General features: G+C 42.2%; 1 protein-coding gene across 1 annotated transcript in view; it reads left to right on the top strand.

Annotated features, from left to right (window-relative positions):
• Window positions 1–27328, top strand: part of dhx36 (DEAH (Asp-Glu-Ala-His) box polypeptide 36) — a 95922-nt gene that overhangs the window by 47471 nt on the left and 21123 nt on the right. Inside the window, exons 13-17 of the mRNA XM_052018192.1 lie at window positions 451–506; window positions 2783–2847; window positions 13412–13555; window positions 22274–22391; window positions 24182–24280. Coding sequence (XP_051874152.1) covers window positions 451–506; window positions 2783–2847; window positions 13412–13555; window positions 22274–22391; window positions 24182–24280 — 482 coding nt within the window. The remainder of the gene's footprint in view (window positions 1–450; window positions 507–2782; window positions 2848–13411; window positions 13556–22273; window positions 22392–24181; window positions 24281–27328) is intronic.

The raw sequence follows: 27328 nt of genomic DNA, 5'->3' as shown, positions 1-27328 counted from the left end.
TGTCTCCAGTTTCTGTGTTACTTGTTCTAGTTTTTATGCGTGGGCCATGCTCCTGGTGGTGTCAGGTCCTGTGATGTTGTAGGCTTCTTCAGGAGATGGTCCATCGTTTGTCTCCCCTGATAGACACTGATCAGACATGTAGGGGCCTCAATATTTGAAGTTGCTTCAGAAAAATCCTACTCTCCATCTGATCTGGTACTGCCCTGTGTGCCATTTATGATTAGAGTTGGATGCTAATTCCATGCTGGTTCCAATCAACAATTTTGTTACCTGGTCTCTCATTTCGTGAACTTATTCTGGCAATGTGATCAACAGTACCATAGAGGATGGCAGTGCCCATGTAATGACTGGCAGTCTTACTTTTGTAGTTGTCACAGTGCTACTGTTTTAACCCAAAGCATCAGGATTTTCAGTGAGAATTCCTTTAATTTGTACTTCATTGCCCTGCAGATCGTTTTGTGATCATTCCCCTTCACTCTCTCATGCCTTCGGTGAATCAGACAGAGGTACGTTAAATCTGTTGTTTTATACCTGCATTTTACAAGTAAACATTTGTTTTGTGGTTTTCGTAATGTTTTGCTTTGTCTTGAAGCAATCAGTTTCCTAGTTAGAGTAATAATTTGATGTCGCTCCCAGTTAAAATTAGGTTAGAGCCCTGAAATAAAATATTGCAACAATCCCACGTCCTAATCCTTGGCCTCAGTATTAATAATTGAATGGTGGTGTTTTGGAGAGGAGTAAATCAGAATCTGATTTATTATCACTGACTTATATGATGTGAAATTTGTTGTTTTGCGGCAGCAGTACAGTGTAAAGACAGAAAATTACTATAAATTACAAAAATAAATAGTGCAAAACAAAAGGGAATAATGAGGTTGGGTTCATGGACTGTTCAGAAATCTGAAGGTGAAGGGGAAGAAGCTGATCCTGAATTATGGAGTGTGGGTCTTCAGGATCCTGTACCTGCTCCCTGACGGTAGTAACGAGAAGAGGGCATGTCCTGGATGGTGAGGGTCCTTGATGGATGCTGCCTTGAGGCACCGCCTCTTGAAAATGGTGGGGTGGGTTGTGCCCCTATGGAGCTGGCTGTTTCTACAACCCTCTGCAGCCTCTTGCAATGCATTGTAGCCTCCATACCAGGTGGTGATGCAACCAGTCAGAATGGTCCCCACCATACATCTGTAGAAATTTACAAGAGCCTATGATGACAAACCAAATCTCCTCAAACTCCTAACGAAGCAGAGTCATAGGCTGCAATTTTTACTCTGCATTGTGTGTACCTTGGCCCTGACATGTTCCACATGTGCTGTGAATCCTGTGGAATTGTGGCTATATAGAGGACAGAAAAAACCTACCCATTTTTATCGTAGGCTAAATCTGACTTGTCCTTAGCTGTCAAGTAAGCAATATTTCTGACTTTCAGAAACATCCAAGAACTTTCCAAAAGTATTTTTTTTAAATTCACACTTAAACAAAAATGTACAAAAGTAAACTTGAATTTTTCAATTCATATCATTTAATTATTTTGGTTGCATTATTGTAAATAAAATTAATCTTTAGATTCAGATTAGTTTATTGTCATACACACCAGGGTGCAATGAAATTCCTTGAGTAAACAGTATACATGGTAATAATAAATGCAGTAAATACAAGGACAAGTGCAAATCAGCAGGATGGTGTAAAGATAGTAATGCAATCTGAAGTAGTTCAAAAAGAAATGGTACCGTGATCTTGTATAGTAATCTTCGTATTTTGTATGTAAATCTATTGCCATAAATTCTGTTTCCTCCAATACTTTGAATAAATTGACTGCTTTTGTTCTGTAATTGCTTTGAGCTCAGACATTCATCTCACCCCAAACGCAGCTGACTGCGTTACTAATAAACATTGGTATTTATAACTGCACAGATGACTGGCTGAATGACCTCCTCCTGGGCAAATTTTGGTCATTGTTTCTGTTGACAACTATATTCAGTGTGAGTAGTTCAAACTTTGTTTGCAGTATGGCGAATTGGTAAAACGTAATGCCCCAAACTTGTTTGAGAGACATTGCTGATGCAGACTTCAAGGTTTACTTTATATAAAAACAATGTCCTTTAACACGCTACAAACTGCAGTTGATTTCTAACCAATACTGGGGGGTGAGATCTTCAGTGCTGCTTCTACGGTACAATTTTTTAAAAATTGAAAGCTAAATTGACTCAAAGCCCTTTGATACTAATGACTTAAGAGTCCCTTGCTCCCTCCCATTATTAATAGGTAAGGAAACTATTGCAAAAATTGGCTCCTTGTGTGTTTAATATGCCAATCAACAAGAAACCCAAGGATTCTCTTCAATTTAGCGGTGACAGAAACAAAACAAAAATTTAAGGGACTTCATCCACAAACAAATGGAAAAAAGGTCCAGAAGTATGTATTTACACTTGCATTTGTAACTGAAGCATAGCTCTGTAACTGACAGTTTACGGACCAAGATCTTTGTGGTAGAAGCCTCTTTTACATAACCTGCAAAAGTGATGGGGGAAACTGGAAATTTTAAAAGGCATATTTGTCAGTCATTAAATGAGAATATTTGGGCAACTAAACTCTCTAAAAATCTGCTTTGAAGAAAGGCAGTGATTGTCGTCTTCTGTCTTCAGGCATTTAAAGGGAAAATGATAGAAGCAGTGAATCCTATTTCTGATGTATTTCACATTATACTTAAATTACACGCTGTCAGAGGATAATGATTTGTCTATTAGAGATGCAGGATCGGTATAATTTACAATGGTTATATTCGCAGGTTTTCAAGAAGCCACCTCCAGGAGTTCGCAAGATTGTAATTGCCACTAACATTGCAGAGACAAGGTAATGGAACACACATAATCACTCTTGCAGTGGGAGAATTGTTCTCCAAATAACTCTTTACAAAATACTTTTGCTCAGTCTAGAGTGATGAGTTCCTTTCCTCAACAAATCTCAAATCTCCCATCATTTGATGTGTGAACTCCCATCATTTTGTTTATTCCTCCAAGGTTTACATCTTACGAAGTTTCTTGACTTCACTCCAGAATGGATTTTCAGTAAATGTATCTGAGAGCCAGTCCTTAAGCAGAATACTAGATCTTGAGGGGTGGATGTAAAAATGTTTCATTTAATGGGAGAATCTAGAAATAGGGGATCACTGTTTAAAATAAGGAGTCATCTATAAGATAGAAGTGGGTGAGGATTTTTGCTGAGGATTGAGTGTATTTGGAACTCTTCCTCAAAAGACAAAAGAAGCAGAGTCCTTGAATGTTGCTAAAGCAGGTGTCGATGAATTTATGATAAGAAAGGGGTGGGGTGGACAGCAATGCAGAGTTGATGGGAGGTCACACAAATGCAGATGCTGGAATCTGGATCAAAAAACAAACTGCTGGACGAAAATGTGGAAGGAAGTGGACAGTTGACGTTCTGGGTCAAGACCCTTCATCTGGACCCCAGATGAAGGGTCCTGGCCCGAAACATTGACTGCCCATTTCCCTCCACTGATGCTGCCTGACCACCTGAGTTTCTTCAGCAGTTTGAGTTTTGAATACAGGGTTGATATTTACAATCAGACCAACCATCATCTAATTGAATGGCAGAACAGGCTGGTGTTGCCAAGTGATCTACTCCTGCCCCAGGTTCGTAGGTACGTAAGTGAAGTCCCTTTGCTAATGATGATGAAGAAAAACCATACTATGGGATGAGGTACCAGAGGCTATCAAAGTCGATGGAACCCAACTAATATAGGGTGTTTGCAGAATGGAAGAGAAGATGTTTAATTAAATCCTTGAGAGTGGAATGAGTCAGTCCCGCTTTGAATGGTTGCAGAAATAAAGCTAAAGGTTGTGACTCAAAATTGAGATAGCTTGAAGTACCACAATATAATACTGTCTTTGAAATTCTAAATCCTCTGTCATTCTTGTAGGGATACTGTAGGGACATTCTGGTATCTCTGAAGTATTGAAGATCGAGTTTGCATTTGTATCAACTCACTCATATCCTTGAGTCATCACAAATATGGACCAGAGAGCTGAACTCTTGAGGGAAGGTGATGATGATTGAGCTTGACATTAAGGCAACATTTATTTAAGTGTCACGTCAAAGAGCCCTGGTAAAGTGGGGGAAAATGATTGAATGGTTGCAGTCATATTTCATACAAAGGAAGTTGATTGTGGTTGGGAGGTCAATGATCATGATTATTGCCCTGGGACTTGACTGCAGGGACTCTTCACAGCAGTGTCCTAGGTTCAGCCATCTTCTGTTGCATCACCTTTCCATCATTAGATCAGAAGAAGAGATGTTTGCTGACAATTGCATCGTACTCATTTCCATTCGTTTCTCTTCGGTAAATGAACCTGTCCAGGTGGGCTTGGGCTAATTGTGGCAAGTAACCTTGGTGCCATAGAAGTGCTAAGCTATGACCATCTCCAGCACCAGAGTCAAACCACCTACCCTTGACGTTCAATGGTATTACTATCTCTGAGTCCCCGACCATTAATGTCTAGGGGTCACCACTGACCAAAACTGAACCAGTCAGATAAATGCCAGAGCTTCAAGAATAAATTGCCTTCTGACTCTCCGGAGCCTTTCCATCATCTACAAGGTTCAAGTTGTGGACATGGTGGAATAGGTTGCACTTGCCTGGATGATTTGAGCTCCAACAACTCTCAAGAAACCCAATGCCATTTAGAACTGTACAGTCCACTTGATTAGCATTTCATCAGCCTCTCTGGGCATTCATTCTCTCTGTCTCTGGTGCCCCGTGGCTATTTGTATGTGCCACTGCAGTTACTTGCCGATGCTAATCCAATCGCCTTCCAAACCCATGTCTTCTACCACCAAGAAGGATAAGGACAGCGGGGGGATTGAAACACCACCAGCTGAAGGTTCTGCTCTAAGTTGCATATTATCCTGATTTAGAAAGATGTCATGAGTCCTTTGTTACTGGATCTCAATCATGAACTCCCACACCAGCACTGTGGGAGTACCTTCATCAGAAGGACTGAAACAGTTGAAGGCGGCGACTCATCACCACCACCTCAAGTGCAGTAGAGACAGGCAATAAATGTTACTCTTATCAGCAGCATCCAAAACCCCAAAAAATCAATGAATAAAAAGGTATTAAAGTATTATGTACTTAATGTATAGTAAAATCTTACTTACAGCAATGATATGGATCAGATGACCTGATTTGGAGATATTGAAGGATAAATGTGATCCGAGGACAAGGATAGGGATCTATGTCCCCCTCTTGGAATTTTGACAATATTCTAGTATAAATTATTCCATCTTGGGTTATTTTACATCCACTTTTGAAAATGGGCAGTCCATAATTTAAGGTGAGAAATGTTTAAGTTCACAGTTCAACTCCTTTAGCAGTGCAGAGCTCGGTACTGTCAGAATCAGGTTTATAAGATAAGAGATATCTTTATTAGTCACATGTACATCGAAACATGCAGTGAAATACATCTTTTTGCATAGTGTTCTGGGGGCAGCCCGCAAGTGTCGCCACGCTTCCGGCGCCAACATAGCATGCCCACAACTTCCTAACCCGTACGTCTTCAGAATGTGGGAGGAAACCGGAGCACCCGGAGGAAACCCACACAGACACGGGGAGAACGGTTTATTATCACTGACTTGTATGTCGTAAAATTTGTTGTTTTGCGGCAGCAGTACAGTGAAAAGATATAAATTACAATAAATAGTGCAAAATAAAAAGGAATAACGAGGTAGTGTTCATGGGTTCGTGGACCGTTTGGAAATCTGATGGAGGAGGGGAAGAAGCTGTTCCTAAATCATTGAGTGTGGGTCTTTGGGCTCCTGTACCTCCTCCCTGATGGTAGTAACAAGGTACCATCCCATCCCAGTATCATATATATGGAGTACCATTATTATTAAGTCTACCTACATTTAAGTATTCAGTCTTTTAACTCAAACAAAAATGGAAGCAGAAATGGACCATTTGGTCCCCTGTGCCTGCTCAGCCACGATCTTAATGAACAAATGGTCTTGTACCTCGAACCCACTTTTCCTTCACTAGCCTCCTATTACTTGATTCCCTTAATATCCAAAGGTCTACCAGTCCTTAATATACTCTGCAGCTGAGCCTCTGTAATCCTTGAGATGAAGAAACTTTGTCCCTCAGTCCTGAATGGCCACCCCTTTAATTTGAGACGTTAGCCCAGACTTCCTAACCAGGAGAAACGTTGTACTTGCATTTACCTGTCAATCTCTGTGAGAACTTAGCGCACAGGCTCAGGCTGTTCAGTTCATTCTCAATAGGGCAAGCAGATGAGGGTGGCCAAAAGCTGACTGATTAACAATGGAAAATGTGTCCTATGACAGTATTTGTACACTCGTGATTAAATCCAGGAGGTCAGGCTTAGCATCCAAACTGCTTGAATTTCCAGCAGAGTCTTCAGTAAGAGTGGCTGCCCATTACATTTCTCACACCTCCAAATCCTGCTCTTTTGCTTTTACATGCAATGTATTTGCATCTAAAATGGAGAAAATTGAATAGATCATTGGCAGAACTGTTGGGAACAATGGCATGGTGATAATGTAACTGGACTAATAGTCTTGAGAGCTGGATTAAAGTCCTGGGGTTTTAAGTTTGATAAAATGAATGTGGAATTTTTTTTAAAGAAAAGATATCAGTAATGATTATGAAACTAATTCCAAAATGGAACCAACTTGGTGAAACCACAACAAAACTACATACCTATTTAATGGTAGAATCAGTGTGCTTTTGAAAAGCTAAGGGATCGCGGAATCAATTAGCCTGTCAATTCTGTATTCTTTTCACAACCACCTGTAAATGCAGCTGCACCATAAAGCAGCCAATTGGAGGCTCCAAGAACCTTACCACCCTCAGTGAAAGAAGAGGGTCAAAACTGAGACTTTGATCTTTGCAGTGCTGAGTGGATGATCCGTCTTGAGGTCTTCAACCAATTTATTATCTCCACGAGAAGTTGAGGAACAGCTGAGAGCACTGGATACAGAATAGGCTAGAAACGTCCTGGCCACAGCTTGCACTCCAGAAGTTGTCATACCTCTGGCCAATGTAATGCAGTACAGCCAAAAATTAGCAGTCGCCATCAAATGGGAAATTTGCTCAGGTCTGCAAATGCATGACTAACCCAATCAGGCTAATTACCAATTCATCAGTGAATTTCTCAGTCATCAGCATAATAACAGTGTGTCCGCGGCAGTAATCAATTTAGTTTGGACCTTGCCAGGTTCAGTCTGCTCCAGACGTTATTGCAGCCTTGGACCAACGAGCTGAATTTCAGAAGAAAGAAGAGAGTGATTATCCTGGCTGTCAGAGGCATCATTTGATTGAGTTTGGCAAAAAAGGTAAAATTGGAATTAATAGGAATAAAAGCCAAAACACTCTACTGGTTAAAGGCATACCTCACACTAAGGAAATGGGTGTGTTTGTGGAGGCCAGTCACCATAGCCCAAGACTTTGTTACAAAAGTTCCTCAGGACAATATCCTGTCTTCATCTGCTTTGTCAATAACCTTCATTTGATCCTTGGGTTAGATCAGCTCATAGAGTGTTCACAGAACCCCTTGTGTTCATGCAGTGAAAAATAATCTTCGGATTAACCCAGAGAGTTATGCTCTTTTAGTGTACATCCAGGCACTTCTTCACTGTGGTGAGCATCTCTGCCCCGACTCCCTTTCAGCTCCATCACCGTTTGGTGAAAAGATATTCCTCGTCTCCCTTCCATTCCTTCAACCAATTAATTTTAATCTGTGGTTGTTAGTTTATTGTCCTCTCTGACTGTTCCTGTTTAAGCTTCTTAGAGCGCTAAATTCTCTTCACTTCTGTTCAGAGCTACTTGGCTAATGAAGCAGTTAGCTCTGGACAGCAGTCAGGTATGGAGTGATAAGTGGCAAGTAACCCTTGGGTAAAACAAGTGAAAGGGATTGAGAAACTTCAAGAGTTTAATCACTTCCCCAGTTTGTTCATCAACTGCTTCACCATCACTGGGCCCCTTCATTGTCCAGCAAGGTCACTATTGTGTTGGGCAGGCTCCTATTTTCGTGTGTGTGTATGTATGTATGTATATATATTTGACAATAACTATTGACAATGGTGGTCGAGCTGACTGGCACCCGATCCACCCGCTGGTGCACCACTCCTGCAGTGTTGCGGCAACACACTAAGGCTTCTTCAACCTTGCCTCTTAAACCTGCAACCTCTACTGCCTTCATCCTCAAGGGCCGCAGGCAACTGGGAGCGACAAATAAAGATTCCCGTCCAAGTGACAAGCCACCCTGACGTGGATATATATTGTTGATCCGACATTGGTTCTGGGTTTAAATCATTGAACTCCCCAACCAATGACACTGTGGGAGCTTGTGAACTGCAGCCATTCAAGAAAGTGGCTGACCACCCTCTCTTTGGGGGCATACAGGGATGGCTGTTAAATGGTGCTCACATCCTACTAATGAATTTAAAAACATAGATCCAGGAGACATATGGCCTCTTCCTGCACTTGCTGGAAAGGGCGTAGAAGAGATGTGCAGTGATGTTACTAGGGCTGGAGGGCTTGAGTTGTAAAAAGAGATTGGATAGGCTGAGGCTATTTACCCTGGAGTGAAAGAGGCTGAGGGGTGACCTTATAGAGGTTTATAAAATCATGGGCATAGATAAGGTCACAGTCTTCTTCCCAGGGTAGGGGAGGCTAAAACTAGAGAGCACAGTTTTAAGGTGGAAGAGTTAAAGGGGACCAAAGTGGCAACTTTTTCACACAGAGGATGGTGGATACATGGAATGAGCTGCCAGAGGACATGGTAGAGGTGGGTACAGTTACAATATTTAAGTCATTTTGACAGGTATATGGATAGGAAAAGTTTAGAGGGATAGGGGCCAAATGCAGGCAAATGGGACTGGCTGAGGTAGGCATCTTGGTCGGCACACACAAGTTGGGCTGAAGGGCCTTTTTCTGCGCTGTATGACGACATGTTGTCATTTGGGTGGATGCCAATTCGTGTAGCATACGCTTCATTTCTTTGTTATACAACTCTAGCTCCTGGTCACCACCGGTCTGTCTCCAGCCTGAAGGTGGTGTCTACACCTGCCTGAAAACTCTGCAGTATAACTGAGGGAATTTTTGGAATTTTTTTTTGTAGCACTTGGCACCAGTCCTGCACCACTAATCAGAATTAGAGAGACAAACTTATTCCAATTTTATTTTCTTTTAAATCCACGCCCATTATCTTGCTGTCTGTCTACTAAAATCTTTTGAAGTGTTGCTATGTTCCTGTGTATAGGCAGAAATTTTGCAAGACTGTTAATACATAGATGATTACAAGATATTTTTGGTCGGGTGCATTGTTATTGCTGTGCATAAGAAGACTGTTGAGTCTGATGTTTTTGTATGCTACTATGGACTGTGTGGTCATAATTGCCATTGATCAGAAATGCAATGCATTCCAGACTGCAGATCTTGAGATCCTGTATGTGAAAAGCTGCCCAATAATAATCGAAACACTTCCCTGCTCTTTCCCCATCTTCAATGGTTTTCTTTCTCAATGTATGGTTTGCTTCTGTAGGTATTGAATCTGCTTTCAACAGTCACTCAGTGCATTTAAAACCATCATAATCCAGTGCTTTTAAAAAGTCTCCGTTGGATTATTTAAAATTAAAACATTCTGTTCATGGGTAACTGCCATCCTAGCAGTGAATAGTATTGGCCTTTATTGATTAGCTAGCTTTTTATAACATGAGTCAACAGGATCTTTAAATCAGTGCATGAAACAGCTATCTGAAAAATGCCCTTGGGGAACTGAAGCATAAAAACTTTGCCTCCTGATATTTAAGCCTTCATAGCCTTTCATCTTCTTTATAAACCAAGCCATCAGTGGTCTTATTGCTCTCTTCATGTGCATTTTTGGCAGTTGCCAACACTGACATTAACCTTTGCTGTGGGGCAGCATCATTCGTAAAGAAACCAGAGCTGCCATTTCAATTTGGACAGTTCGCAGATGACAGAAATCTCCTCATTCAAAGGGTACAGAAAATCTGGAATCTAGAGTCTGTGTCCGTTGAACATTTTAAAACTGGTTGATGGATTTTTGTGAATTGACTGTATTAAAGATCACAGAACTAAACTGTAATGCATCCAGATGAATGCTTTCTGTGGTGCATCTATAAAAATTGACGAGGGCCGAATTTCCTCAGCCTTCTGAGGAAGTCGTGGCTCTGGTGTGCGGCGGACTGGAATAAAAATAGTAAGTGCTGTAGCTACTCAGGTTACACAGCATCTTTGGAGAGAGTAACAGTTAACATTTCAATTCTGGTTTTTCTTCAGGACAGGAAGATGTTAAATAATGAACAGCTTTTAAGCAACTGTGGTCAGGGGAAAGGAAAAGCAGCAGAAAAATAGTCTTTGACAGTGTGGAAAGAGGGAATAATTAAACATTAAAATTTTTGGAGCGTTCTCTTGTGTGGTCTTCCCAGATACAATGAAGAAATGAGACTGGTAGATGCTGCCTGACTTGCTGAGTTCCTCTGGCATTTTTTCTGTGTTGCTGGTAATCTGAATCTTATATATAGCCAGGAATGGGATGTGAAGAGAGTTCTATATTTTATATTAGCATTGACAGCTTGGAGTTGGTAAGAACAATCCCCTGATGGATTGCAAAGGGATCCTGTTGCAAATCAAGTTCATCAAGTGTGCAGCATGGAACAAGCCACTCAAAACTGATCAGTTCCTTTCTCCCTTATGTGCCTCCCATAATTGCATTTGTGTTCAGGAGGACACACACAACAACACTGCAGTTTGAGGGAATGTAAATATCAGATAAACTTTATTTCACAAACCCCTTAAGTTATTCTCCACTTTTTGCCAATCTCCCTTAGAAAAGTAAAATGTCAACTAAATCAGATGTCTTCATATTTACTGTTTTATTTAAAGTATTACAATTTTATTCAAGTAATCCAAAATTAAGGAGCATAGCATAGGTTCAGAGTGAGAGGGGAAAGATTTTAAAAGGACCTGAGGGGCAACTTTTTCATGCAGAGGGTGGTGAGTATATGGAACGAGCTGCCAGAGGAAGTGGGTGAGGCAGGTACAATGGTATCATTTAAGAAGCACTTGGAGGGATATGGACCAAATGCAGGAAATTGACACTAGTTGGGTGGGCACCGTGGTTGGCCTGACTCGTTGGGCCGAAGGGCCAGTATCTGTGCTATATTGCTCTTTGACTCTAATGCAATGGGTAAATGGACACAAATTTTATTGTAGCCAAATTTGCTGACTGTACAAAGATGGGTAGGAAAACTGGCTGTGAGGAAGATGCTGTCTGCAAGTGGATATTAATGGGTGAAACAAGTAAGCAAACATTTTGACAGGTGGAGTATAATGTGGGGAAACGTGAGATTATGCACTTTGGGATTAAAAGTAGAAAAGCAGAAAATTGTTCAAATGGAGATAGACTCTAGAACGCTGCTGTACAGAGTCATCTGGATATCCTCGTGTGTGAAACACAAAGTTAGCTTGTAAGTAATTAGGAAGGTGAATGGAATGTTGCTCTTTATTGCAAAATGAATGGAATATAAAAGTAAGGAAGTCTTGGCTACATCTACAGGGCATTGGTAAGAGCTGGGGTATTGTGAACATCAGCTTATTTAGCAAGTTGTATATTTGCTTTGGTGGGGGAGGGGGGGGAGTTCAGAGAAGGTTCACAACATTGATTCTGGGAAACAAAGCCTGACCTATGGAAAGAAGGTGGATGCGATTGGGTAAAAACTCATTGAAGTTTAGAAGAATGCAAGTTGATGTTATTAAAATATTCACAAGGTAGATGCTGAGAGGATATTTTACCTTACAGGTGAAATAATAACAGAGCAGAGCTTTAGAATGGGGAGGTCACCTATTTGAGTGAGATGAGGTGGAATGTCTCTGACAGTGCTGTGGAAGCTGAATCTGTATTTGATTCTATAGCTGAAACGTATTTGCAACTGAGGGAGGTTTTTTAATCTACAGAGGAGTCGACAGTTATTGGGACAGCAGAGAGTAGAGTTGAAGCCAAGATCAAATCAGCCATTATTGGATGGCCAAATACGCTGGAGGGGATAAATGACCTACTCCTTTTAAGTTCTTAGAACTGAAGCACTTGGGAAATGAATGTGGGAAATGTCAAAGCGCATTACCTTCTGAAGGACAGTTAACGTTTTGAATTGAAGGAGTTAATCGGATCACGTCTTGGTTAGGTATGAATACGGTGACTTCTTATTCCACAGCTGGATTTGAATTCCGAATCTAGGTTAATGCTCCCCACTGCATTGGCTCCCAGTATTCGGGGGTTATCCTTTGGGTGGGTGCGGGTAGATCTTCTGCTCTGAGAGGATCAGTCACCTGCATGTTTACTTCCAGCATGGTATAGGACGCAGCCTACTGCTGGGTGTCCTGCTCCCAGCTTATTGAGCTGCAAGACAATGCATCATGTCCCTTAGATGGTGCTGTACTGAATGCAGAGTTGCACTCCAGCCTCCCCTCAGGAGTTCCCCAATTATGGGCACACCTTCCAGCTGATCCACGTGGATCTTGGCTGAACCTTTGCCGTATTGCCCCCTATTCATGTTGCCATATATTAGGTGGACTTCAGAGATCCCATGGTTCTGTTAAAAGAACAGGAATATCCCTGAACAGCAATCCTCCCACAGCACCAATTCAAATTGGTAATTAGTTTATTATTGTCACATACTGAGCTACAAGAAGCACTTGGATAGGTACATGGAGGGGTGGGGCTTGGAGGGACATAGGCCGGAAGCAGGAAATTGGGACTAGCTGGGTGGGCACCATGGTTGGCATGGACTGGTTGGGCCGAAGGGCCTGTATCCGTGCTGTATTGCTCTGACTCTACACAATGAAAAGCTTGGTTTGCGTGCCATCCAGACAGATCACTCTATGCAACTGAGGAAGTACAAAAGGAAAGCAATAATAGAATGCAGAATAAAGTCTTAATAAAATTACCAGATGTATTAGTCACTCCATAAAGGGACAAACACTTATCCCCTTTCACAACCTCCAGGCATCCCACAGCAATTTTACAGTCACTGAAGTTGTACTGTAGTCAGTGCTCTACTGTAGAAAACAAAGCCATCAACCTGCCCACAGTAAGGTCCTGTACAATAGCAATTTATAGCAGACCTATTTTCTGGCTTGCTGCATTTGGCAACTAAAAGCAAATAACACTGTGAAGCGTTCTCAGACATGAATGGCTGACCTATTAAACCTTCAACTAACTTGTGTATCCCTAGGATTATCATCTTTCACGTAAGCACTGGTAACGTACGAGGGGGTGTGATTGAAATACGTTAGTATGGATAAAAACCCACAGCAGAAAATGGTTTGTTTAAAGATGGTTTAAAAACTTTTATCTTCCAGTATCACCATAGATGATGTGGTCCACGTGATAGATGGAGGGAAAATAAAGGAAACTCACTTTGACACCCAAAACAACATCAGCACAATGGCTGCAGAGTGGGTCAGCAAAGCTAATGCCAAGCAACGGAAAGGTCGAGCCGGAAGGTAAAGCAGTCTTCTGCATCTGTCAACTTGTGTTACATGACATAGTACAGCAAAACACTATTTACAGAGCACAGTCAGTGGATACTCACAGAATTAAAGGTCATTGGTAGTAAGCTGGGACTTAACTTCCAAGCCTCTGGCAAAGCTTTCCATCTTTGGTATGGAGTAATCTTACATCTTCTAATGTTTATTCTGAGTCTATGCCACAGTCTTGCAGATGGAGACCCAAGAGGCTGCACATGCTGGAATCTGGAGCAAAAAAAAACAACCTGCTGGAGGAACTCAGCAGGTCAGGCAGCATTGGTGGGGCGGGGGGTGATAGGAATTGTTGATGCTTCAGGACAGATTCAGGGTCTCGACCTGAAACATCGACAATTCCCTTCCCTCCCCCTCCACCCCCAACAGATGCTGCGTGACTAGCTGAGTTCCACCGGCAGTTTAGTTTGCTTTTTGCACCTTCTTACAGATGTTGCCAGAAGCTTTTGCTTTTTTACCATTTGCCTCTTGATATTAAATGCTCCAGTGAAAACAACAAATTTTCATTCACTCTTTTGCAACCAATTTTAATCCTGATATTATTCAACTGAAGATATACCTCTGACAACATTATTGTCTATCTCAAATTGCTAATGGTACACTGACACTGCAAAAACCATTTCTCTCTGTTCAAAATTTAAGGCTTCTATAAGATGCAGAACGTTAGATTTTGGCTGTGCATTTTTAGTTAAGATTTCACATGTTCTCACTTTGTGACAAATGGATCACATTTGTGTCACTTTTCAGTCTGACAAACTTTAGGCAAGGTTATTTGAATCTGAAATAAGATGTGGAAATTTCCTACAATCTTTAACATAATTGTGGACTTTGAAAGAGTATTTTTTTAGTTGTATTGTGCACCATTGGATACCCTTAATGTGCAATCCCAAATGATGAAGGTGTGTTCTAAAGACAATTAAATTGGTAAGTTAATGGATGCATTTAATGTGCAATTGAACTAACTGGTTTATCAATTTCATCTGTCAATTGTGTCCATGATAAAACCGACTGTGCAGTATGACCATGGTAGATGTAAATAACCCTGTGAAAGCTAGCAGTAGAAAGAAAAACAATTGGATACCATGACGGTGTACTAGAGCAGTTGTCTTTCAGGTCCAGAAGATGACGTAGTTTAATGTTTTATATAATCTCCTGAACAGACACGTTGCTAATAGAAAAAAACTTGATTGTGCTGTTTATTTTCAGATAATGGTCAATAATATATACCTGCATTGTGTATTTTGTCTCAGTACATTGCCATTTAATATTAGTTATCCATTAATTGTATGGGAGCATCACATTGCCAAGTTAGTTATTTGAAAGTGCATTACAGGTGCTTGCATTTTCATTTGCAGTTCTTTTTAAAAACCATTAAACCACTATTTTTTTTACTGTATTAACTGTTATTTTCATCCTGTCTCAGCATATAATAGAAGCAGCTTTGAAGGGAAAGTGACTTAATGAAGTGAATAAAAGCTTTGTTCCTAGAAAATTGTGTAGAATGGTTGTCAGTCTTAAATGTAAGGAGACAGTCTAAGTGGATCGAGCCAGATGAGTGACACTGATCACTGCAGCTTCACTTCAAAATGACGAAACCATTTGCAGCAAAGACACAGCCTTAATGCAGAGTTGGGACCTGACTTGAGACTGAAGCAAAGCTGAATCAGTTTGGACTCCAACCACATGTGTACATCACCCACACCTCACATCTGTGCAGAGCCAAACATATACTATGCATGTAGTGAAGGTTCACCACACACCTCATTTATAAACCTGAGTGAGGGTTGTGGTAAATGCAGATAATTTTACTTGCATTTCAGTTCTCTTGAAAGGTGCACCACCTTGGATAAATATTGCAAGGACTCAAGTAGTAACATGATATATGTCCAGTACAGTTTGCAGATGCACTGTCTGAAGTACTCTGGAATAATTGTGATGTATCCAACTCTTTCTTTAAAAATTGCTTTTAGCCCATCTAACCCCCACATAGCCTCTAAAAGTAGTGATTAGATTTGAAGCCTTTACAGCTCCTGCCCACATCCAAAACAGGATGAAGCCATGTTTTCCCATGTCACTGCTATCTTGGTGCAGCTTTGTGTACTTGGTGGTCAAAAGGGGAAATATATTTGTCAGATCACAAGAAAAAAAAATATACAAAGGTGTTTTTGTCTGTCTTAGTCAGGCATTTAGCACGCTGGCCTTTATCAGTCAGGGCGTTGAGTATAGGAGTTGAGGTATTGTGTTGCAGTTGTATAAGTCGTTAGTGAGGCCATACTTGGAGTACTGTGTATGGTTTTGGTCACCCTGTTATAGGAAAGATGTTGTTAAAATGTAAAAAAAAATGCAGAGAAGATTTACGAGGATGTTGCCAGGATTAGAGGGCCTGAGTTACGGGGAGAGGTTGGCCAGGCTAGGTCTTTACTCCTTGGAACGCAGGAGAATGAGGGGTGACCTTATAGAAATGTTTAAAATTATGAGAGGCATAGATAAGGTGGACGGTAACAGTCTTTTCCCCAGGGTAGAGAAGTCCAAAACTAGGGGGCATAGATTTAGGGTGAGAGGGGAAAGATTTAAAAGGGACCTGAGGGGCAACTTTTTCACGCAGAGGGTGGAGGGTATATGGAACGAGCTGCCAGAGGAAGTGGGTGAGGCGGGTACAACCGTATCATTTAAGAAGCACTTGGATAGGTACATGGAGGGGCAGGACTTAGAGGGATATGGAAATTGAGACTAGCTCGGTGGGCACCGTGGCCGGCATGGACTCGTTGGGCTGAAGAGCCTGTATCTGTGCTGTATTGCTCTGTGTAGTCTAATTATTGAGGAAAAGTTTCCAAATTAATCATTTTGCTCTGATACTCACTGAATTGAAATTACAGTCTATTAGCAGTCCATTCAGCCTGAGTGATAAACACTGGTAGTTACAGTTTATAGGAGTCCCTCCTCCCCTGCATCAGCTTGCCCTATCAACATATCATTACGCTCTTCCTCCCTCACAGATTTATCCAGAATTCCCTTAAAGGCACCTTTGATAATTGCCTCAACCCTTCTATTTGGGAGCAATTCCCTCACTCTCTGAAAAATGATTTTGTTAGGATTCCAGATCAGTGTCTATTTTGCATCTATGCTCTACAGGCTGTATATTAAATCCTAGTACAGCTCCTGGCATTAACATTGGCAAACCTAGCTCCCTTTGTCTTTGCAGTGGGCTTGTAGACCGAGTGAAAAACAAGAGCTGTTAGAAGCTTGATTTGCATTGCTAAATGGCAGAGCAAGATGCATGGAAACAGGTTGCCTGCAATTTGCACTGAAACATTAAACATAGCACTTATTAATTTCTCTTAGACATTGGCATATGGGAAAAGTGATGCAAAATAATATTGTGGTCCACCCAGTTTACTGCTTTCCGTTCTGATTGCTGCATAATATAAAGATAATGGAACAGTTGACTGATCATACCTGTCAGTCCCTATAAATTAGTCTGCCACAGATTTAATTTGCAAGGATCTCACCTTGTTGCTAACTCTGTACTTCCTCTTTAAAATGCACCTGTCCATGAGGCAGTGGTACTAACATAGTCTTTCTTTAAACTTTGCAAGTTTCAACACCAAGAGAACTGCACTGCCTGGGAATTTGGAATGTTAGTGGGACTTGCGTGTGGTGCATTGGCCGTGATTTGCCTTACCCTGGTGTTAAACTGTTGATACAAATTCGTGCCACAGAGCTAGTTGGTCTGAAGAGGATCTTGTGCTTTTCATAGAACATAGAACAGTACAGCACAGAACAGGTCCTTCGGCCCACAATGTTGTGCCGACGTAGCTATTCCCTCCTACCTACAGAATGCCCATATCCCTCCATTTTCCTCTCATTCATGTGCCCATCCAAGCCCCTCTTAAAAGCCCCCAATGAATTTGCCTCCTCTTCCCTATCAGGCAACGCATTCCAGGCATCCACCCCTCTCTCAGTAAAACACATACCCCTCACGTCTGTTCTGAACCTAACCCCTCTCACCTTAAGTGCATGTCCTCTGGTATTGGATCGCTCAGTAATGGGGAAAAAGATATTGCTTGTCCAGCCTATCTATGCCTCTCATAATTTTATACATTTCCAGCAGATTACCCCTCAGCCTCTGACATTGCAGAGAAAAGAGCCCAAGTTTGTGCAGCCTCTCCTGATAGCTCGTGCTCTCTAATCCAGGCAGCATCCTAGTAAACCTTCTCTGCACCCGCTCAAAATCCTTCCTATAGTGAGGTACCAGAATTGCACGCAACACTCTAAATGTGGCCTAACCAGAGTTCTGTATTTCCCACTATTGTGTCGGTGGAAATGCTTAATCTCAGTAGACATTCCACCTACGTTTGTGTTGGCCACGATTCTAAGAGAAGTGTGTTCTAGGTGTCCACCATCTACCACCCTCCCCTTTTTATTTGGGGAAATCATTATCAGACCCCTCATCACATCAAACCTTTAATAGTAATGTAGTGATACAGGCGGTCCCTGGGTTCCTGAGAACTGTTCATAACCTGACATTCTTAATTGGGAAATGACCAAAAACTGTGTTTGGGAGAGCATCACAGAAACAGCGGTGAAGAGGGAGCGAGCAGGCGCTGAAAGAGCAGCCGCCAGCCGACCTTGCTGACTCAGTGAGCCTGCTCGGTGCTCCCGACTCTGCTCAGGTCCACCCAGACCCTGATTGTTGTGGCTCGGGTGGGTGGAGAGGTGGGGGAGAGCAGGCATGTGGGAATGCACCACCCCTACTTGGCAGAAGGTGCTTGCAGCAGCTGACAAATCCACCCCCATCCTTCCCGCTGTTCTTCCAAGTGCTCCTTTGTACGTACGGAGTGTCCATAAATCAGGCATTCGTATCCTGGGGATTTGTAATCCAGCTGCCTGATTCCAGATTCAGGAACCTGCCTCTAATGTTTTTCTCATGACACATTCCAAATTCCCTTTACTACTGTCATAGATCTCAAAACTTATGGATTGTCAGAGGAGGAATTCTTCTATCCCTGCCCTATCTGCTTTTGTATGACTCTGGACCCACAAATGTGTTATCTGAAATTGCCTAGTAAAACATTTAGTTCAGGGGCCAGTTTAAAAATGAATAAGTCTGGCCAGTGCCATTCACACTCCATGGAAAAAAAATTAGGATTAAAAAAAAGTCATTAAGTGTACTTTCCCTCAATTCCACTCCCTTGACCTTTTCCCACACGATTCCACTTATTTTCCAATTCCCTTTTGAAAATTGCTGTTGAATCTGCTTCCACAATGCAGGTAGTGTGTTCAAAGTCATTAACAGCTTGGCGTGCTTACATAAAAGATTGCACATCTTATTTGTCCCTGCAACTTCTTTCCGCTCTTGGAACTTGTAAGAGTGAAAACTGTCTGGCATGACACCCTGGAGTGTTTGTGGTCTATTATTCAGGAAAGCTCATCAATGAAAACAAGCAGGAACGCAAGTGACTCAAGATACTATTTTGTATCTCAGTGCTTTATCAGTGTATTGAATCCCTATACGTTATACTTGATGGCCTTGAGCACAGTCTGTGCTGTATTTGCAGGCAACAGCACACAAATATATTTGCAGGGGGAGGGGAACCAGAGTGTTAGAACAGATAGTGAGGTGGAGGAGGGAAAAGGTCATGTGAGGACTGCAAGTATAAACAGAAACCAAAGGTTCGTACGTGATAGAAATGTTCTCAGGTGCATCTATTTCAATGCAAGGAGTATTGTAGGTAAGGCAGATGAGTTTAGGGCGTGGATTGACACGTGGGATTATGACATTATTGCTATTAGTGAGACTTGGACCGGCAGCTTAATGTCCCGGGGTTCCGTTGTTTCAGACGTGATAGAGGGGGAGGGATGAAAGGGGGAGGAGTGGCGTTACTAGTCAGGGAAAGTCTCACAGCTGTGCGGAGACAGGACAGCCCGGAGGGCTCGTCTACAGAGGCCATATGGGTGGAGCTGAGGAACAGGAAAGGGGTGGCCACACTAATAGGGTTGTATTATAGACCGCCCAATAGTCAGAGAGAATTGGAGGAACAAATCTGTAGTGATAGCAGACAGATGTAAGAAACAGAAAGCTGTGATAGTAGGGGATTTTAACTTTCCACATATTGACTGGGACTCCCACACTGTGAAAGGGCTGGATGGCTTGAATTTGTCAAATGTGTTCAGGAAAGTTTTCTAAATCAATATATAGAGGTACCAACGAGAGAGAATGCAATACTTGATCTCCTATTAGGGAACCAGACAGGTCAGGTGACAGAAGTATGTGTAGGTGAGCATTTTGGGTCCAGTGACCATAATGTCATTAGTTTCAAGTTACTTATGAATAGGGACAGGTCTGGTCCTCGAGTTGAGGTTCTAAATTGGAGAAAGGCCAATTTTGTGGAAATGAGAAAGGATCTAGGAAGTGGATTGGGATGAGTTGTTTTCTGGCAAGGATGTGCTCAGTAAATGGAAGGCCTTCAGAGGCGAAATTTTGAGAGTACAGAGTTTGCATTTTCCTGCCGGGATTAAAGGCAAAGTTAAAAAGCACAAGGAACCTTGGTTTTCAAGGGATATTGGCGATCTGCTCAAGAAAAAGAGAGAGGTGTATAGCAGGTATGGGCAACTCGGAACAAATGAGGTACTTGAAGAGTATAGAAAAAGTAAGAAAATACTAAAAAAAGGAAATCAGGAAGGCAAAAAGAAGACATGAGGTTGCTTTGGCAGATAATGTGAAGGTAAATCCGAAGGGTTTCTAATCCGAAGGATAGTAAGGGACAAAATTGGTCCCCTAGAAGATCAGAGTGGTCGTCTATGTGTGGAGCCTCAGGAGATGGGGGAGATCTTAAACAATTTTTTTGCATCAGTATTTACGCAGGAGACGGGCATAGTGGATATGGAAGGAAGGGAAACAAGCAGTGGAGTCATGGAACATATAGAGATTAAAGAGGAGGAGGGGCTTGCTGCCTTACAGCGAATAAAGGTAGATAAATCCACTGGGCCAGATAAGATATTTCCTCGGACATTGAGGGAGACTAGTTTAGAAATTGCAGGGGTCCTGGCAGATATATTTAAAATGTCCTTAGCCACGGGTGTGGTGCCGGAGGACTGGAGGGTAGCTCATGTTGTTCCATTGTTTAAAAAAGGATCTAAAAGTAAGCCAGGTAATTTCAGGCCGGTGAGCCTGACATCAGTAGTAGGTAAGTTATTGGAAGGTGTTCTGAGAGATCGGATATACAAGTATTTGGACAACCAAGGGCTGATTAAGAATAGTCAGCATGGCTTTGTGCGTGGTAGATCGTGTTTAACGAATCTTGTAGAGTTTTTCGAGGAGGTTACCAAGAAAGTAGATGAAAGAAAGGCTGTGGATGTTGTCTACATGGACTTTAGTAAGGCCTTTGACAAAGTCCCACATGGGAGGTTAGTTCAGAAGGTTCAGACACTAGGTATCCATGGAGAGGTTGTAAACTGGATTCGAAATTGGCTGTGTGGGAGAAGACAGAATGGTAGTGGACGATTGTTTCTCAGACTGGAGGCCTGTGACTAGTGGTGTGCCTCAGGGATCTGTGCTGGGGCCATTGTTGTTTGTTGTCTATATTAATGATCTAGATGATAATGTAGTAAATTGGATCAACAAGTTTGCTGATGATACTAAGATTGGAGGCATAGTGGACAACGAGGAAGGCTTTCAAAGCTTGCAGAGGGATCTGAAACAAATGGAAGAATGGGCCAGAAAATGGCAAATGGAATTTAATGCAGACAAGTGTGAGGTGTTGCATTTTGGAAGGACAAATCAGGGTAGGACATACACAGTAAATGGTAGGGCACTGAGGAGTGCGGAGGAACAAAGGGATCTGGGAGTTCAGATACATAATTCCCTGAAAGTGGCGTCGCAGGTAGACAGGGTTGTAAAAAAGGCTTTTGGCATCCTGGCATTCATAAATCAAAGTATTGAGTATAGGAGTTGGGATGTTATGGTGAGGTTGTATAAGACATTGGTGAGGCCAAATTTGGAGTATTGTGTGCAGTTCTGGTCACCTACCTATAGGAAGGATATCAGTAAGATTGAAAGCATGCAGAGGAGATTTACTAGAATGTTGCCGGGTCTTCAGGATTTGAGTTACAGGGAAAGATTGAACAGGTTAGGACTTTATTCTTTGGAGCGCAGAAGAATGAGGGGAGATTTGATAGAGATTTACAAAATTATGAGGGGTATAGACAGAGTTAATGCGAATAGGCTCTTTCCACCTTGATTAGGAGAGATAAGTACGAGAGGACATGGCTTTAGGGTGAAAGGGAAAAGGTTTAGGGGGAACATTAGTGGGAACTTCTTCACTCAGAGAGTGGTGGGAGTGTGGAACAGGCTGCCATCTGATGTAGTAAATGCGGGCTCACTCGAGTTTTAAGAATAAATTGGATAGATCCATGGACGGGAGAGGTCTGGAGGGTTATGGACTGGGTGCAGGTAAATGGGACTAGCGGAATAACGTTTCGGCACAGACTAGAAGGGCCGAATGGCCTGTTTTCTGTGCTGTAGTGTTCAATGGTTCTAAATGGCTTTTTCTCTTTACTGTCTAGACAGTTCAATAAACATCATGTTTTACAGTTACCTTGCATAGTGGAAAAACTGCAGCTAGTGGTGCATGTCCATTCATCTTGTCAGTACCAGTTAAACATCATTGTGTTCTCTTCCAGGGTGCAGCCAGGTTCCTGTTACCACTTGTACGATGGATTGCGAGAGAGCCTCCTAGATGACTATCAGTTACCCGAAATCATGAGGACTCCACTTGAAGAGCTTTGCTTACAGATCAAGGTTAAAAATAATTGCTGTTCAGCTGTATTAACCTTCCAAAGTTTTCATTTTAATTTTCAGCAAAATGAGAATGTTCTTGGGCAGGCAAGGTAGAGTAGTGGTTACCGTAATGCTATTACAGTGCCAGCGACCCAGGTTCAATTCTGGCCGCTGTCTGTAAGGAGTTTGTATGTTCTCCCTGTGTCTGTGTGGGTTTCTTCCGGGTGCTTCGGTTTCCTCCCACATTCCAAAGATGTATGGGTAGGAGCTGTGGGCATGCTATGTTGGCGCTGGAAGCGTGGCGACACTTGCGGGCTGCCCCCAGAACACTCTATGTAAAAGATGCATTTCACTGTGTGTTTCACATGTGACTAATAAAGATATCTTATCTTAAATACTGTAGCATAAGACCAACTAGTTTCTTCAATGGGAATGTAGTGCCAGAAAAAAAAAATTGTTCGATCTCAATATCAAACACTCTGACCTTCTGTGACAACACAGACCCAGACCATTTGGTCGAGCAAGTGCTTCCTGTTCTTATGCTTCACATGAACCACCTCAATCCTCCTCCATTCACTCCTGTCAGAGACAGAAGAGGAGAGAAAACAAAATGGGCGAGGACAAGGGACAGGGGAGGAACATGTGGAGACTTGGAGATCTAAGCAAAAAATGAGAGCTGCAAAAGAGGGAAGTCTTCCCACAGAAAGAAGGGGCACTTGGAGAGAATGTCCCCCAGCTCACAGTAACACTTGAGCAAAAAAGCTGCATTGAGCATAGTTTTATTTGTTTAAATGCAAAGTATTGTGATGATGCAGACACAAGAGACTGCAAATGCTGGAATCTGGAGCAAAAAACAAACTGCTGAAGGAACTCTGGGCCAGGCAGCATCTGTAGAGGGAAATGGAGTGTTGGTGTTTTGGGTTGAGACCCCTCATCTGGACTCCCAAAACGTCGACTCTCCATTTCCCTCCGCAGGTGCTGTGTGACCTGCTAAGTTCCTCCAGCAGTTTGTTTTTTTTTGCTGACTGTGATAATGCGGCTGGAAATCAGCTGTATTCAATCTGTACCAGTTTGGTAGCAGGTTACACCATTCACGTGGCATTAAAATGTGCCTTAACCTGGCTTGTGTTGCAGAAGTCTGCTAGTACACCTACACGTGTAATCCTTTTATTAATTCTTGTATTATCAGCTGGAAATATTGGATATAATACCTTGTTGCTGACCAACCAGTAAATCATATTTTCATTGTATTGTTCTTCAATATAAATTTTACCCCATATCATCACACTTCAATTAAGATCCTCAAGTTCTTTTTTTATATATACATACATAAGCGCAAAAATTCTTATCATTTACATGTGAATTCTTGATTTCTTTTTGTCTACTTAAACAACTTTAGTTTTAAACTTTGAGGATTCACATGTGAGTGACAAGAATTTTTGCATTTGAGTAACAATTTGACTGGAACTCCATTGAACTATGATGATATTAAAACAGAAAATGCTTGAAACACTCAGCAGGTCAGTCTGCACCTGTGGAAAGAGAAACAGTTGATGTTTAAGATCGGGGACCCTGCAGGACTGGGGAAACTAAAGAAAACTAGTCGCTTGTTTCCCCTTTCCCAGTTCTTATAGAGGATAGTTAACCCCTGAACCTGAAATGTTAACTGTGGTTCCCCCCCTCACTACAGATGCCACCTGTCCTGCTGAGTGTTCCCAGCATTTTCTGCTTTTATTTCAGATTACTAGCTTGTTTTTTTAAATTAATTTTCATTTACTGTTCTTTAATTGCTGTTTTTAATATTATTGTAGATTTTACGTCTTGGTCGTATTGCTCAATTCCTGGAAAAGGCGATGCAGCCTCCGTCAAAGGAAGCAGTTAACCTAGCTGTGACCCACTTGAAAGAGCTGGTAAGGAATTGGTTTCCAGGTTTTTCTTTGCAGCCTTTTTTAAATAAAGGCACAACATTTGCCACCCTCCAGTCTTCCGGCACTTCACCTGTCACTAACAATGATGCATATATCTCAGCCAGAGTTCCCTCAATTTGTTCTCCAGCTTCCCACAGGGTTCTTGGATATACCTGATCAGGCCCTGGAGATTTATCTACCTTCATACATAGAACAGTACAGCACAGAACAGGCCCTTTGGCCCAGAATTGCTATTCCCTCTACCTACAGAATGCCCATATCCCTCTATTTTCCTCTCATTCATGTGCCTGTCCAAGCCCCTCTTAAAAGCCCCCAGTGAATTTACCTCCACCACCCTATCAGGCAACACATTCCAGGCATCCACCACTCTCTCAGTAAAACAAAACGTACCCCTCACGTCTGTTCTGAACCTACCCCCTTTCACAAATGCATGCCCTCTAGTATTGGATCGCTCATACATTTTAAGACATCCAGTACCACCTCTGCTGTGATGTCGACTATCCCTAAGACCTCCCCATTAACTATCTCAAGGTCTGAAGTCTTTATGCCCTTCTCCACAGTAAAAACAGAGGAGAAATATTCATTGAGGACCTCACCACACATGGACAGAGTGAGGGCTTCTCCTCCTGCTGGCTGCCTGCAGAATTGTAGATCTGTCACAAATTATCTTCTCCCCCTTTTTGAAGTGTTATGTACCAGCAACAAAAGAAACACACCGAGTCATGTATCAGTGGTAAAAACTACTTTATTAATAACTACTTATGATAATAAGAAAAATAAAAGTAAAAATGTTAGAATGTTAGAATAAAAATGTTAAATCTTAAACATTAACCCCCAAAACTAAATTCGTAGTGTGTGGCAAATTCCCAAACTTCAAGTCCAGGAATAGATCTTAAAGTTCAGTTCAGCAAGCCATAAGGTGAAACGTGATCAAAGGCTTCTTCAACAACCACCGTTGACTGAAGACAAAACATAGATGTAGAGAGAAAATAGAGAGTAATTACAAAATCCATATGTTCCACAATGGAACCCATAGGACACCTTAGTGTCTACTCAGCAGTGACCACTCCACCGCATCTGCCTCACCCCGAAAGGCACTCGAATCGTGGCCGTCCACACAAATACCTGTTTCCTTCTACAGGTCAACCACAACAGTGAACTCCGCTGCTTTGTTTCGAAGTATCTGCCACCCCAAAAAGCATCCGAGACGTGGCCGTCCACACAAGTACCTGTTTCCCTCTACAGGTTAATGACAAAGTGGACTCCACCGGATTACTCCAAAAATCCATACGTGGATAGTAGTGACAGGCACAGTTACTGTTTCTCATCCATCGATAGAGAAACTAGCAGGCTGGTCTCCCTTTCTCTCTCCTCCGACTGACTGCTCCAAAAATGTCATTACGTCCTTTATCTTCTGTTGTCGTAACCATGCCAACACACACACACACACACACACACACACACACCACTATGCTCTATCTTAAAGGGACATTCACCAATTGTAACCTAGTTCGTAACACAAGTCTCTATGCAACCCAGGTCCAGAGACATAACAGCCTATAAAATTGCAGCAGAGAGTGAGTGCAATCGAGCAGTCTAGGTAGTCCCACCCTCGCCTTTCAGCACAAGGGTCAGCGACCTGAAAAGTTAACTTTGTTCCTCTATCTGTAACCGCTGCCTGTACTGCTGAGTGTTTCTAGCATTTTGGGGAGACGAGAGATTCTGCAGATGCTGGAATCGAGCAGCACACACAAAATGCTGGAGGAACTCAGCAGGTCTATGGAGGGAAATTTATATCCCTCCATAAGTGCTGCCTGGTGTTGTGAGTGAGGAAACAGGTTCGAGGGGTCTCAAACGCAAGGACTCTGAACACAGTCTGGCAGTAAATGATTTATTTACAAAAGAGAAGTGTGGGAAAATGGTAACGGGAATAACACACGTGCACAGTTTATAGCGAGCATGGGAAAATCTCACCAAGGATAAAGCGCGCGCGCGCGCGCGCACACACACACACACACACACACACACACACACACACACTGAATTAGGCACACACAATCAAGGAAAAACAATACGATATCCGCCACCCCTTGACTCAGTGCAGGCATGGCTCTATGCTACTAGGGACACTAACTAAAATGCTCCCAACCCTTTAACAGTGCACACCTCACCAACGATTTCTCCAGTGCCATTCCACGGTACTCGGCCTGGAGTGAAGTAGGGTGGTCCCTCAAAGATGGCAAAGAGAGCGAGCCGAGTACACGTGGCCCCTTTATAGGGCTGGGGGGGTGCCCAGGTAATTTACAGGGGGCCAATGGCTCGGTGCCAGCAAGGACTAATCAATTACAAAGGCCAATGGCCCAAGGCCAAGTACAAAGGTACTTAAAGGGGCCAATGGTCAGGTATGCGCTGATGATTGGGGCAGGGTCAATCCTTGATTGGCGGTGGTGTGTCATCCGACCAGGTAGTGGGCAGTGCTGTCACGTGACAGTCACGGCCCTCCACAATACACCTGGCCTGTTGAGTTCCTCCAGCCTTTTGTGTGTGTTGTTTCTAGCATTTTTTATTTTTATTCCAAATTTCAGCATCTGCAGTGTTGTGCTTCGGTATAATGGGTAATGAATCCTGGTTTTGCCAGCTACACTCATAAGACAAGATTGATTTGTTTTTGCTTAAAAGTTAAATTTGACAGGAGATGTGTCTGTAAATGTAATTCCATCATTATTGATCTATTTTAAAAAATGGATGCATTTATTCATTCTCCGGGCCCTTCGCCAAGCAATACTACAAATGAACAGTTTGGAAGCTAGTGGGTCTGAATGTTTCAAGCCTAGCATTTCAAATCATCACATGTATTGGTTTGTTATTGTCACTTGTACCGAGCTACAGTGAAAAACTTGTCTTGCATACCGTTCATACAGATCAATTCATTACACAGTGCATTGAGGTAGTACAGAGTGCATTGAGGTAGTACAGGGTAAAAACAATAACAGAATACAGGGTATAGTGTCACAGCTACAGGGAAGTGCA

Source organism: Pristis pectinata, chromosome 6, assembly GCF_009764475.1.
Source record: "Pristis pectinata isolate sPriPec2 chromosome 6, sPriPec2.1.pri, whole genome shotgun sequence".
NCBI classification, from domain to species: Eukaryota; Metazoa; Chordata; class Chondrichthyes; order Rhinopristiformes; family Pristidae; genus Pristis; species Pristis pectinata.
This window is presented reverse-complemented; position numbering and strand designations above follow the sequence as displayed.